We start from the raw sequence: 15,022 nt of genomic DNA, 5'->3' as shown, positions 1-15,022 counted from the left end.
CACTAGGGTGGGTTCGTACTTTCTCGAATTTGTTCGCAACGTACCAGTTTTGCGCGTCGTGTTTCGCGTCGGGAATGACCATTTCGTAACTTATTATTTTATCTGTTGTTGCATTTGCGCTTTTATGTCTATCGAATCTATCGCGTATCGGAGAAACTTTAGGTTTGTTCTTTCGCGTCTGTTCTTTATTTTTATTATTCAAACGCGTCGCGATTCCCGTATCAGATGATGCACATGATTCGTTATCGCTTGTTAGTATAATTTCCTTAGGGCTGTTTTCAAGAAATTTGTATTTAAAATTAGGTTTTTTATTTCGCGATAATTCGAATGAATTTGCGATTTCGCGTGGTATTCGCGTTATTTTATTAGATTTTCGCGTGTTATTTTTATCGCTGTCATTAAGACTAGTTTTCATGCGAGAAGTTGGTTTTCTTTCGCTTACAAGTATGCGCTCGTCAGACAGTGGTGGCGTTGAGTCGCTAAAGGCTGGTTCACAGGTTTCGGGGATGATCACTGGTTCGGGCTGTTCGTTCGCGACTTCCTTGGAATCCGGTCGTCTCTGCTTCTGCTTCGCGACTGGTTTCGGGTCCCTTGGGTCGTTTCGCCTGCCCTGGGTTTGGATTGGGTCATCGTCTACCTGCAAAGTAACTAAATCGACTACGGAAGGCTTGGTTTGTCGTGGACTCGGTTTCTCGTTCACTGGTTGTTTTATCAGCCTCGCCAGCTCCTTTCTTGAGTTTCTGGCTATTATCAGCGCGGGCTCTTGTCCTTCTACAACCATGGCTTCAACGGTTAGGTTTCTTGCAAAGATTTCAACGTGAACTGTCACGGCTACGATGGTCGTCCACCTTTCCCTTTTTAGGTATGCGGGGATATTTTTGGAGTCCGTTGTCCTTGGTAGTCTCGTTCCTTCGCGTTCAATTAGTTCAACTGCCTTGTCCGTGATAGCATTGAACTCGCCACGTGTGTCCATGATCACTTTTATCTTTTTCTCCTCAACTTTACCTGTCACCCAGTTATTTTGCGTCTGGTTGAGCAGTAAATTTCGGATACGAGAAATATGTCTCATGCCCTTTTCACTGATGGCCTGAGTTTTCCTTCGCTTTGTGACACGCGAAGTATCATTTTCGTCTGTTTGGATTTCGTTATCGGGATTTTCCGATAATAATCTTTTTCCGAGCGACTGTTTTCTCAACTCGCTTATGTACTTGTCGACTTCTTTTTTCGAGATGGTCTTCTCGCCTTTCGTTATCGTCATCATATTTAGTGTTTTTATTTCCTGTGATGTTTTTATTGTATTAATTTTTTCTTTTTCTGTTTCAGGTTCCCGGATCTTCTTCGGCTTCTTCTGTGGTTCATCGATCGCGTTCACCTGGACTGGATCTTGCATCAACGCCTCTTTATGCGGCTTGAGTTGACGGGAATTGTACACCCCTACTACGTTGTCTTTGTCGTCTACAATCAGGTAAGCGTTTTCGCGTATCACTTGGCCTACCCTGTAGGGTCCGTCGTATACAAGGTGTATCTTTTTTGTTAATCTTCGGCTGGCGTCGCTTCTCCTATGAAGCTTGACCCATACTCGGTCGCCAGGCTCGAACGGTTTGGCCTCTTCAGACTTATCCGCCTGCACCTTTCTCTTCGCAGCTCGTTTCCTCAGGGTCTCCGCCGCTCGTTCGATGGTCGCCTGTAGTTTTGTTTCCGCTTCCTGCTCGTCCTCCTCCTCTTCCAGCGGCTTCAAGCGCTCATTGATTGTCAACAGATCATTCTGGCCCTGATGTAGGTCCGTTGGTCTGCATCCGGTACTCGAGTGAGTGGTGCTGTTGATGGTTTTTTCCGCCCTTGAGATTATTCGGTCCCAACGAATTCGTCGGTCGTACGCGTATACCCTAATTATTCGTCCTATCTCCCTCATCACCCGCTCGACGGGATTGGACTGTGGGTTATACGGACTGGTTTTCCTGGCCGTGAGTCCCATTTCGATCACGAATTCGCGCCATCGACCCGTTATAAATTGTCCTGCGTTATCCGTTAATATCTCGTCCGGAATACCGACATCGTTGAAACATTGCAATTGCAGTGTGTCAATGATAGTGTCTAATTTTTGATTGGGCATTAGGTAAAATTTGGTCAGCTTTGAAAACTGATCCATGATTACCAGAATGTACTTGTTACCTCTCGCGGTTTGAGGCAATGGACCAAAAATGTCCAAGGAAATTACCTTACCGGGTTTCTCTGGCAACTCGTAGTACATCGTACCTCTCGTCGCGCGCGTGTGATATTTTGACGCCTGACAAACGTTACACGACGCGACTACATCCCTACATAATTTATCGAGGTTGTTGACTATGAAAAATTGTTTCGTAAAGTCTAACGTTTTATCGGTTCCAAAGTGTAACAAATAGTTATGTATTTTATATACTAGTTGCCATCTTATTCGGTCGGGAATGACGATTCTATCGCCGTATTCGGTTTTAAGACGGATTAGATCGTGCCTTATTTCGTATTTGTCCGGTTCGGTTTCTAACTTAAGTTGCAACGAATCATCCTTTCTTCGCGCAAATCTCACAAATTCGACCCAGTTCGCGGTCTCGGTCTCGTCATCCGGTTCTCGGATAGCTGCTATTACTTTAGTGACCTCCGCTTTCTTCGCGTATCCGTTCTGTACGTTGTTTCGCGATAACGTGTCCGCCGTTACATTTTCTTTGCCGGGTACGTGACAAATCTCTAAGTCAAATTCGTTAAGGAAGCTTATCCATCGCGCCATGCGACTGCTATCGTTCGCGCATGATTTTAAGAATCTTAGTGCTCTGTGGTCGGTGTGGACACGGATCTTACGTCCCAGGAGTGTCGCGTGCCATTTTTTTAGTGCCCATACGAGCGCTAGGCACTCCATCTCCGTGACGGTGTAGTTAAGCTCGGCGCCCTTTAACGACCGACTGGCATAAGCGATTGTGTATTTTCTTTCCGGTTCCGCGTCGCTGTATTGATACAAACGCGCTCCTAAACCGTATTTAGACGCATCAACGAACAAACCGAATTTCTTGTCGGGACGGATTATATAAAGCTTTTCGGCCTCGTCGAATGCCCTTTTAATTTCATTGAAGGCTTTCTGTTCAACGTCGGTCCATGCGAATTTTGTATTCTTTCTCAAGAGATTCTCGAGTGGTTTCGCGAGATTTGCCAGGCCCTTAATAAATCTTCGGTCCCAATTTATTAACCCCAAAAATGCCTGAATAGCTTTCTTATTTCTGGGTCTTTCGAAATTCTTTATCGCGGTTTTGGTATCGTTATGCATTTCTGCCGTGATCTCGTCGAACGTATGCCCGAGAAATTTAATTTGCGGTCGCATAAACTCGCATTTCTTCGCGTTCAAACGAAATCCGACTCTTTGGAGTCTCTCTAAAACATAATTTATGTGGAACAAATGTTCTTCGATGCTATTGGACGCGATCAAAATGTCATCGAGATAGACTATTGTGAATGCGTCACATTCGTCGCCTAGTGCTTTTTGGATAGCTCGCGTGAACGAGGCTCCGGCGGTCTTAAGCCCGAAAGGCATCCGCTTGAACATGTATGTTTGATTGTCAAACATAAAGCCTGTATATTTCGCACTCTGCGGCGTTAATGGCACTTGCCAAAATGCTTTTGCGACGTCTAGGGTAGTAAAATATCGCCTACTTCCTATTCGTCGGAACACCTCGTCTATAGTCGGCGGCTGGTCGTGGTCGTTACACATACGTTTGTTAAGTTCACGCGCGTCGAGACACAAATGGATTTCTCCCGATTTTTTGACTACGACGACCAACGGATTTAGATATTGGGTTGCCGCTCGTTCGATGACCCCGTCTCTTTCTAATTCGAGAATATGCTCTCGGACCGCCGCTCGGTGGGCGTCCGGGATTGGGTATAATTTTGATCGGTACGGCTTGTCGGTCTTCATCGCAATCCCGTGCTCGTAGTGCGTAGTTTTTCCCAGCTCGTCACGAAATAACTCGGTGTATTTATTTAGTGTTGCGTTTAATAAAGATTCGGCCTCGTCGACGGTTATCGCTTGTATCGCTTTTGACGCGTCGGTATCCGCGACTTTTTTGAATCGTACCGCAAACTTGCTTTCGTTGCATTCGAGTGTGGCGGCTTGATGCAACAGAAAGTCAATTCCGAGAATCATGTTGTACGTTAAATTTTTCACGACATAAAACTCATGAACAAACTTTCGGTTTCCGATTACGAACTCAAATTGGACTTTATTCGCGATCGGTTGGCCCTTATCATTAAAGGCTCCTCTCAATAAGAATTTACGTATCGGAATTAATTTCATGTTAATCGCTTCGGAGTTTAGTTTGTCGCAAAGGTCCGTCGTTATGGCAGATATTTGCGCCCCTGTGTCGATCAGAGCGGTAACACGGACGTTTCGCATACTAACGCACACATAGGGTGTCGGTTTCGCGCTGTCCGCTCCCTGATCTTGCTCGGTCGCTTGTTCAATATCGCGCAGAATTTCCTTCGTACGTATAATTGCTAAATGCTTCTCCTCCGTGTCGTCGTTACCTTCGTCGCGTTCGCTTTCGGTATCGCGATCTTTGGTTAACGTTTTAATCGCCGCGACCTTTTTTCGCGGTCTCGCGTCTTTGTTTGACACGGATTTTGCTTCGGTCGTTGCCTTTTTCCTTTGATTCGATGCGTACTCGCGCTTCGCCTTTTCCGCGTATTTTTTGTTGTACGGGACTAACTCGCGTGATTCCGTTTCTTCGGCGTCGGGTTCGGATATCGCCTCGGTTATTCGCGCTTTGTTTGAGTAGTCGCTTCGCGTACGCGTCCCTTTCCACGGGTATCGGCTTGCTTTTGCATCGTCTTCTGTTTTATTTTCGCCGCGCCATTTTTCTTTACGTCTCGCGCTCGTCGCGTCGCCGTTGTTTACGAGGCGTTTGACCTTGTCGGTTTCCGCACGCTTCGGCACGTAGGACTGTTTGGCAATTGTTTTCGGCGTAGTAGCGTTCTTTTGTTTATCGTCGCTTGTTTTCGTTGCTTTGTTACGCTTACGTAGTCAATTTCGTCGAGCAGTTTAACGAATTCTTCGACGTTTTTTACTGTCGTCGGGCGAATTTCCCTCGCGACATCGCGTCCGAAATGTCGTTTCACATTCCGTATAATTTCCGCTTCGGACATCGGTGGATTAAGATGCTTTGCCTGTTTCGCTACGTTTAACGCGTATTCGGCCATTGAACTAGACGCGGTTTCTTTGTACGAGCCGGTGTACACTTCCTCGCGGAATCGCGCTTGCTGTTCCTCTCCCCAAAAGTAATCGAGAAACATTTCCTTAGCTTCGTGTATATCGTCGGGCTCGCGGATATCGTACCAGCTCGATGCTGATCCGCGCATGCACTTCCCGAAGAAGTACAATTGCTCGGACTCGTCTATGGATTCGTATGCCGCGATTCGTTCAAAACGTCTAATAAATTTCATAGGATTCTGAGAATCCGTCTTTCCGTAGAATCTCAGATCCTCGAAAGGGCTTTTGAGCCAACCGCCTTTAGGCAGTCTCGCTTGAATAGCCTGAGCCTCGTCGCGGGCGATCGGTTCACGCGTCGGCGCGTTTGCAAATACTTCGGTACGCTCGCGTTCGTTACGCTCGCTCTGATTTGATTCACGCAACCGTCGTTCACGCGTCTCTAACGTCTCGAGCCTTTGACTAAGCTCTGCCATCAACAATACGATTTCGTCACTCCTATTTAGACCAGTCTCCTCTTTTCGCGAGGCTTCGTTTTGTTCGATTCGTCTTCGGAGGATTTCATTCTCCTCGATTACGCGCTTCACGTCCGCGGCAGACATTTCGGTAGTACCCTCCGCCATTTTAGCCTTGGATCGCGTTACGCGCTCGTCAACCGTCTTTTTCTTGGGTGAATGCTGCACCCTTGGCTTCGTGTAATCGTGAGAAGGACCAGGTTCACTATCGGATTCCTTACTCATGATAAGACTTCGTTTCCGATCTACGTCTTAAATCGTCACCGGTTTGCACACGGAACTCGTATACGTAACACACGAATCGTCGCTATGTCCCGATAAACTGGTTTTGCAATTATCAATCGCGGTTTATTCGCTCGGGCTAGTGACGTCCTGTCACGGTCGCCATTTCGTAGGAAAAAAATATAATATTTATAATATATCTTTGTTTGTGACGTACCGACGGGCCTACGGCTTGCCAGAGAAACGTTCTACTGGGTTCCGGACTTCGTTTCCGAATTTACATGCCCAAATCCGCGCGTTCGTACGAGCCTTCTACTGTGACCGGGTATCGAAATACGGGAAGTCGTGACTTCGTGAATATCTGGACTCACGTACCTTATTTGTCTCGAAGACACGGTCGCCAGCTTCTTTGACCCTCTAAGAAGCAAGGAGATGCAATCCGAACCTCTCGAAAGCGTCGGGGCTGCTGTTGCTATGCGGGAAGACGCCGCCGTTGCTGCGCGCGCTGTCCCAGATGCTCACGCCACGATGTTCTGCTCGTTGCACTGAGCTACGTAGCGTAGTTTGAGATTCACTAATCCCTTCTTTTTCTTCTGTTTCAGGTGCTGCTGTCGTCGCAGGGAATCGTCGTCGTCGCTGGATCACCACACGGGAACTTCGCCGAGTAAGTATGATTTTGAGGTTATGTTTACTGGCGGTCGCGTTTTTCACGAGGTGTCTTTATTCCACAGGACTAGGACTCACCGTGGGAACGAGGATGCACGGAAAACAGGTAAGTAAATGCGCCTTAGTATTTGTAACACTAACAAAACGGTTTATTCCAGGTATGATTGAAAATACACGAATTACACACACCCGTCCGCGGCGCTTGTTCACACTCGTGTTATCGGAATAGTCGCGCACGAGGATCACTATCTCGTTATTTTTGCGCGAAGAATTCGCAATTTAACGTGCGAGGCACGGAACGTTCGCATTCGCGTAATCACGTACTTTGTCTTCCGTGATTCTGGCTGTCGGATCTATTTAGCGCGCGAAACTCCCAATCCGGTTGTCCGCGTTGTTTTCGCTATCAGATTCTACGCGCGAAAGCTCACGAGAGCTCTCGCAGGAGGTTTATATACCGGCGTGGGACAATCCCCCACTCCGGTTTCGTTGGCCAATTGCGCGAAGCGTCGGTCGCGAACGCGCGGGAACGGCGCATCCGCCCCACTCTTGTCCGCGCGTCCAATGGCGGTCCGCGCGCTGGCACTGTGTCGCGGGTAATGTATCGCTTCCCCCGCCATTTTGTTTCGACCAATCAGGTCATTTCGCAGTCGTTCGCGTTGGAGCATGGCTGAGATTGCTCCCTTTGCCTTTGGCGCTGGTGTCGTCGCCATTTCGTGTATTGCACCTAAAGCGCAGCTTGATTGCACTAAGTGCAATCTTTTGTAATGCCTGATAAATGTTATTGAGAAGTTTTTTGAGCACTTTCATGCGTTATAAGACTGACTAAAGGAAATTATATGAATTTTAACACGAATATAGTAAAATTGTAAAATATAGTGTAAACGCATGAGCTATAATAAAGGAAATGTTTAACCTGAGAAAAATTATATTTATTAGTGTTTGGGATTCGACGTTAACATAATGTTTTCCGATAAACAAAAATATTTGTCTCTAGTCGTGAAATTGTTATCGGGAATTCGTCATCTCATCTCGCCGAGCCGGAGCGTGGACCCGTGGACTTTCACACGTCCACGCCGTGATCGCGTGAGGTACCGGGCCGATCAGCTGCTTGCTCTTTCCCGATCTTCACCTCCTAACAACGAATATCGGGGGAGAGTAAGGCGCGTTACCGAATTTCGGCGCGAAGTTGAGTCAGTCTTGTGTCTGCTCTTGATCGCCAAGCCTCTCTCAATTCTCTAACGTTCATTACTCGGGGTATCCCTCGACTAGATTATCAATTTCGAATCTCATTCACGTTTGAGTTAAGATCTTTCTATTATATTGTGAAAGTGTCGCGAAATCGCGAGTGCGCGGCGTGCGTTGTGACGTCGCGGGAAGCAACGGTGATCTCGTGTTCGCGATCGAACGTCTGCCTCGCGATTAGTTTTTCGGTCTCGTTCGCGCTCAAGATCTCCGTCCCGTTGGGGTGTCCTGACTAGCGCCCGGCAAGATATCCGCCGCGCAATTAAAGGCAGAAAGGACAACCGTTCGACCCGAAGATTTCCGATCGTTCATAATTGACTCGTCGTTCCCGCACGCTCGCGTCTTCCGCGATTCGCGCGAATTGTATGGTTAATTATTTAAGAAATAAATGGTGCTTCTGACTGTGAAAACCAATCCTGCCTGTTTTTCATTCGTGTTTGTGAAACCTCCAGCGAGTCCGCGGATTCGCGCAACACGTCCTCCGCGCTCAATTCTGAGCGGTTCCGGCCTCTAGCGCCTCCGGTTGCCGTCGGCAAACGATTTCGCGCGCACATTTGTTGGTCCTTCGAGCCGGATCGCGAGTGCGTGTGGAGGGCATACATTCGTTTTTATTTCGGTGCATCGCATCATGTCTCTCACGGCATCTCAAGCATTATCGAGCCAAGGGGTGCGACAGCACTCTATTGAACGAGCTCTTGATAACTTTAAGAAGCTCGGTCGAAACAATTTGACGGCGGCGAAAATTCGGTCGCGCGCCACGTCTCTCAAGGAAATCTGGCGTTCATACCAGGAAGGTCACTCCACGTTAATGCAGATAGTTCCTGTCGCCTCCCAGTCTACAATAGAGTATTTCAGCAAGGCTCAATACGACCAGACCGAAGAAGTGTACAACACGACGTTGGATTATATGATGGACTGTCTGGAGGATATCGAGCCAGTAGTGAGTCACCACAATCAGTCTCTCGAGGCTGGACCTGCCGTTCATGACGCGACTTCGCTCTCATTAGTGCATTTGCCGCCTATAAATCTGCCGCCGTTCGACGGGAACTATGCGGATTGGGAAACATTCCGCGATCGCTTTACTTCCTTAATCATTAATAATAAAGACTTGAATGATTTCGGACGCATGCATTTTCTCGTGTCGTCGTTAAAAGGCCGTGCTAAAGAACGTCTCGCGACTCTCGCGGTTACCGCTAACAACTTTAAGCTTGCGTGGCAAACATTAACCGCACGGTACGAGAGTAAACGACGATTACTCTCGTTTCATTTATCCGCGCTGCTCGATTTGCCCAATGTGAGTCGGGAATCCGCCAGCGAATTACAACTTTTATGCGACAAAATTAATATAGCGATTACCTCACTGCAGAAACTCGATCGCACTCCGAGCGATCTTTGGGACGACTTTCTCGTATTTCTGACGTCACAAAAGTTAGATTCGGCCACTCGTAAAGCGTGGACACTTCATACCACTCACGCCGACGCGCCGTCGACGTACGAAGCATTAAGTCGTTTTGTCGCCTCTCGCATCAGCGCACTGGAAGAATGCTCTCCTGATAGCAACTCAAAATCCGCCTCTAAGTCTGCGGCTTCGTCGCGCGTCCACCTTGCTACGTCCGATAACGCAACGCTAACTTGTCCGCTGTGCAAGTCCCGTCACTTTATTAATTTATGTCCGCAATTCATCGCGAAAAATGCGAATCAACGGCGGGAACTCGTCAAGCGATTCAAGCGCTGCGTCAACTGCCTTAGCAGTCGTCACTCCGCGTCCGATTGTACAAGTAAATATACCTGTCGTCTGTGCTCTAAGAAACATCATACGATGTTGCACATCGATGCGGAAGCGAATTCTGATGCGGCGACGAGCACCTCACAACATGCGAAGGTGTCGTCCGACGCGGCGCCCGCAGTCGAAGTGAATTCATTGCTCTCCTCAGCGCAACCGCGCACTAATGTTCAAATACTTTTAGCGACCGCATGGGTCACTGTCAGGGTCGCTTCCGGTCGATCTGTATCCGTCAGAGCTTTGCTCGATCAGGGCTCTGAAGCCACGTTCATCAGCGGGAACGTGGCTCAATTGCTGCGCGCGAAACGCATCCGAATGCCGGTTTCCATCTCTGCCGTCGGCGGGACTCATGTCGGCACGGTGCAACACGCCGCCGCGATCATTATATCTCCTCGTGCGTCGACTACGCCGGCTTTCGAAACGACGGCGCTTGTCCTCAACTCGCTTACGTCGTACGCTCCGAAATTCGTCTCGGACTTGTCCGGCTTTCCGCATCTCGCCGGCTTGTCATGGGCGGATGCTAAACCGACTAGCTCCGACCCGATTCAACTCATTATCGGCGCCGATCTTTACAGCGACGTAATCTTGGAGGGCGTTCGAAAGGGGCAAAGCGGACAGCCCGTCGCTCAAAATTCCGTATTCGGCTGGATTATCTCCGGTCCTCTCGCGCCGACGATCGACTCGTCGCGAGCTTCCGTCGTTCACTCGCCGCCTCATCAATACTCCGCTCATCTCACAGTACACAACTGCTTGCTCGGTCAGTCTCTCGCCGAGGAAATCCGGAAGTTCTGGGAAATCGAGGAGCTCCCTCAGTCTCAGACTCTAACGCCGCAAGATGAGTCATGCGAGGCTCACTTCCGCGCCACTCATTCGCGTCGGGAGGACGGCCGATATATCGTGCGATTACCCTTTAAAAGGGGCCCGCCAATCGACATCGGTCGCTCGCGGGCTGTTGCCGAGCGATTATATCGTTCGCTATTACGCCGTTTCCGCCTGCATCCGGAGTTGGAACAAGAATACGACCAATTTATGCGTGAATATGAACAGCTCGGGCACATGCACGGGGCATCGCTCTCGCAAGACGCCTCTCATCAATCTGTTCATATTCCGCATCACCCGGTGTTCCGCGAAGGAAGTGCGACGACGCACTTACGCGTCGTGTTCAACGCGTCGAGCGTCACGTCAAACGGGTTATCGTTGAACGATTGCTTGTACGCGGGTCCGAAATTGCAGACGGATTTGCCCGCGATTATTCTGCAATGGCGCCATTTCAAGCTCGTTTACATGGCTGATATCGCGAAAATGTATCGCCAAATTTTGGTCGATCGGCGAGATATAGACTACCAGCGTATTGTCTGGAGGGGTGCTAACGATCAGCCTAGCGATTATCAGTTGCTCACCGTCACCTACGGTATGACATGTGCGCCGTTCCTAGCGCTTCGCGTCCTCCGCAGTCTTATCGACGACGACGGGCACCGTTTTCCGTTGGCCATCCCCATTCTGCGCAATCAAATTTACGTCGACGACGTTCTATTCGGGGGTGATGACCAATCCGGCGTCCGAGAATCTCGCGACCAACTCGTCGACTTACTACGCTGCGGTGGATTCGAGTTGCGAAAATGGGCGAGCAACTCGCCGGCATTGCTCAGCGACGTCGATCCGTCGGATCACGGACTCGCTTGCGACCGACATATTGCGACCGATGAGAAAGTAAAGGTTCTAGGCATCGTATGGAATCCGGCGCGTGATGTCTTTCAAGTTAGAGTCTCTCTCTCCGAATCAGTTCCTCGGTGCAAACGAGCAATTTTGTCAACAATCGCAAAGCTATACGATCCCCTGGGGTGGGTGACTCCCGTCACCGTCTCAGCTAAGATCTGTATGCAGCAACTTTGGCGTCTTAATGCGACCTGGGACGAAGACATTCCTGAGACTCTTTTCCGTCAATGGCATTCCATCTATTCTCGGTTTTCCTCACTAAACGATCTCAATATCGCGCGGTGGACAGGAGTCCAATCAAACGTCTCGCATATCGAGCTTCACGGCTTCGCCGATGCCTCCACCCTCGCCTACGCGGCAGCCGTCTATCTGAAGGTTGTCTCCGCCTCGGGTGCAGTGACGCTCTCGTTGCTCGCCGGTAAGTCGAAGGTTGCTCCCATTGCGCCTCTTACCGTCCCTCGCCTGGAACTGTCCGCGGCTCTCTTGCTCGTCCGTCTCGTAAACTTTGTATCTGGTTCGCTCGCGATTCAATCTGTTCCGTGTTTCTGTTGGACGGATTCAACCATCGTGCTTACGTGGTTGCGCGCCCATCCATCACGATGGAAAACATTCGTCGCCAACCGCGTCAGCGCGATTCAAACTCAGTTACCGGACGCTGAGTGGCGTCACGTGCCGACCTCTGATAATCCCGCGGATTGCGCATCGCGGGGCTTGTTCGGTGACGAATTGGTTCATCATGCTCTGTGGTGGCGGGGACCACCTTGGTTGCAAGCCTCACGGGAGGATTGGCCTCGCGAGCCCGCCTCGCCGGTTGTGGATGCTCGCGCCGAGGAGAAACTCGTATCGTTAAATGTAACTTCCCCGCCCGCCCGGTGGGATCTTGCGACTCGGTATTCTTCGTGGCTGAAACTTATTCGTATCACGGCGTATCTTTTCAAGTTTATTAACGCCTGTCGACGCCGTAGCGTCGATTCCTCTTCTCTCATTTCCTCACTTCACACCCCTTCACTCCTCGAATGTAAGTCAGCCAAAACATTTTGGCTCAAAAGCATCCAATCGGAGCTTTTTTCGGTTGAGATTCGCGCTCTAACCGCCGGTAAAACCGTCCCTACGAGGAGCTCGTTGGCCGCTTTGACGCCTTTTCTCGATTGCGACGGGATATTACGCGTGGGAGGTCGTCTCCGTCACGCTCCTCTCCCATATAAAACACGCCACCCCGTTTTGCTGGCGTCGCATCCTCTCGTGAACCTCATTGCATTGCAAGCTCACTTGCGAGTTCTGCACGGGGGGCTGCAGCTCACCCTTAACACGCTCCGTCACGAGTATTGGATTGTTCGCGCTCGAAGTTTGGTCAAGGCGGTCATCCACAACTGTACCGTTTGTTGTCGAGAGCGAGCCGCGATTCCGGTTCAGCTAATGGGGGATCTTCCCAAAGCGCGCGTTTCAACTCCGTCTCGGCCGTTTTCTCACTGTGGTGTCGATTACGCCGGGCCCGTACAGACACGCGCGTCCGCCGGGCGCGGTATAACGTCGAGGAAGGCATATATCGCTGTATTCATATGCTTGGCCACACGCGCCATTCATTTGGAGTTAGTCGGGGATTACTCGACCCCGTCGTTTCTTAATGCGTATCTTCGTTTTTGTTCGCGACGAGGCCTCCCGTCGGCAATGTACTCGGACAACGGCACGACGTTCGTTGGCGCCGACAGGGAGCTGCATTCCGCTTATCAGCATGCCCTGCGCGATCCTGACTTCCAAAGTAAAACTGCATGCGATAACGTCTCGTGGCATTTCATCCCCCCGTCTGCCCCGCATTTCGGTGGATTGTGGGAGGCGGGTGTCCGCAGCATGAAGCATCATCTGCATCGAATTTTAGATCGTACCACGCTCTCGTTTGAAGAATTCACTACGCTTTTGTGCAGGATCGAGGCATGCTTAAACTCACGTCCGATCGCGCCGTTGTCCGATTCATTCGACGACTATGAGAGCCTTACTCCGGGACATTTCCTGATAGGCTCCGCTCTCAATGTTCCGCCTGAACCTTCGCTGCTGCAACTTAACGAGAATCGGTTATCGCGGTGGCAACTTATTCGTCACCTCTCTGAACGATTTTGGAAGCTATGGGCGACCGATTACGTCAACACGTTGCAGCAGCGAAGCAAGTGGCGAAAGATTCACCCGAATCTAAAAATCGGGAAAATAGTTCTATTGCGCGATGCGACGCTACCTCCGTGCAAGTGGAAGCTCGGGCGAGTCACGCAGCTTCACCCCGGTGCCGATAACATAACACGCGTCGTCACCGTGAAAACCGCAACATCCGAGTTTAAGCGCCCAATCGGGCAACTATGCCTCCTTCCCGTCGAGGACATAACGTCGAGCGACTAACTCGTTCGCTTCGGCGACATCCTATTCTAAGTAGCGTCGTTAAATTTATCTTGTTTCGACATGTTAGATTTAGTTTAGCTTTAAGTCACATTTAAGCATTAAGTGTTATTCGCCTATATTTTAAGGAGCGTTCGTTCTTTTGTACTTCACTCATGTCATTAAGATACATTGTTAAGTATGACCTTTATCATTTTCATTCCATGTTTGCGCTCGCGGCCGTCGACCGGCTCGCGTCTTCTTGCGATTGTTTTCTCGTTCCTTTGAAACGAGCGTTTCAAGGCGGCCGGTATGTTTGGGATTCGACGTTAACATAATGTTTTCCGATAAACAAAAATATTTGTCTCTAGTCGTGAAATTGTTATCGGGAATTCGTCATCTCATCTCGCCGAGCCGGAGCGTGGACCCGTGGACTTTCACACGTCCACGCCGTGATCGCGTGAGGTACCGGGCCGATCAGCTGCTTGCTCTTTCCCGATCTTCACCTCCTAACAACGAATATCGGGGGAGAGTAAGGCGCGTTACCGAATTTCGGCGCGAAGTTGAGTCAGTCTTGTGTCTGCTCTTGATCGCCAAGCCTCTCTCAATTCTCTAACGTTCATTACTCGGGGTATCCCTCGACTAGATTATCAATTTCGAATCTCATTCACGTTTGAGTTAAGATCTTTCTATTATATTGTGAAAGTGTCGCGAAATCGCGAGTGCGCGGCGTGCGTTGTGACGTCGCGGGAAGCAACGGTGATCTCGTGTTCGCGATCGAACGTCTGCCTCGCGATTAGTTTTTCGGTCTCGTTCGCGCTCAAGATCTCCGTCCCGTTGGGGTGTCCTGACTAGCGCCCGGCAAGATATCCGCCGCGCAATTAAAGGCAGAAAGGACAACCGTTCGACCCGAAGATTTCCGATCGTTCATAATTGACTCGTCGTTCCCGCACGCTCGCGTCTTCCGCGATTCGCGCGAATTGTATGGTTAATTATTTAAGAAATAAATGGTGCTTCTGACTGTGAAAACCAATCCTGCCTGTTTTTCATTCGTGTTTGTGAAACCTCCAGCGAGTCCGCGGATTCGCGCAACACGTCCTCCGCGCTCAATTCTGAGCGGTTCCGGCCTCTAGCGCCTCCGGTTGCCGTCGGCAAACGATTTCGCGCGCACAATTAGTAGAAAATAATACTCCTGCAGCATAACCTGCAGTTCAGACATGTTTAGTAATGATTCGGCAAACTAAAGCCTGTTTTCATGAATCTAATTACTATGACTCAAAATGCGTCTTA

General features: G+C 49.7%; 1 protein-coding gene across 1 annotated transcript; it reads left to right on the top strand.

Annotated features, from left to right (window-relative positions):
* The first annotated feature begins 8,500 nt into the window (after positions 1-8,500).
* LOC118646627 lies at positions 8,501-13,756 on the top strand. Its single transcript, XM_036289948.1, has one exon. It carries the CDS (start codon positions 8,501-8,503, stop codon positions 13,754-13,756), a length of 5,256 nt encoding a protein of 1,751 aa, XP_036145841.1.
* Positions 13,757-15,022: the final 1,266 nt, after the last annotated feature.

Source organism: Monomorium pharaonis, chromosome 1 (genome assembly GCF_013373865.1).
Source record: "Monomorium pharaonis isolate MP-MQ-018 chromosome 1, ASM1337386v2, whole genome shotgun sequence".
Taxonomy (NCBI): Eukaryota; Metazoa; Arthropoda; class Insecta; order Hymenoptera; family Formicidae; genus Monomorium; species Monomorium pharaonis.
Note: the sequence above shows the minus strand (reverse complement) of the source record. Positions and strands in the feature narration are given on the sequence as shown.

Excerpts from the sequence above, each read along its gene's own strand:
- LOC118646627 (XM_036289948.1), top strand. The coding sequence starts at position 8,501 with ATGTCTCTCACGGCATCTCAAGCATTATCGAGCCAAGGGGTGCGACAG.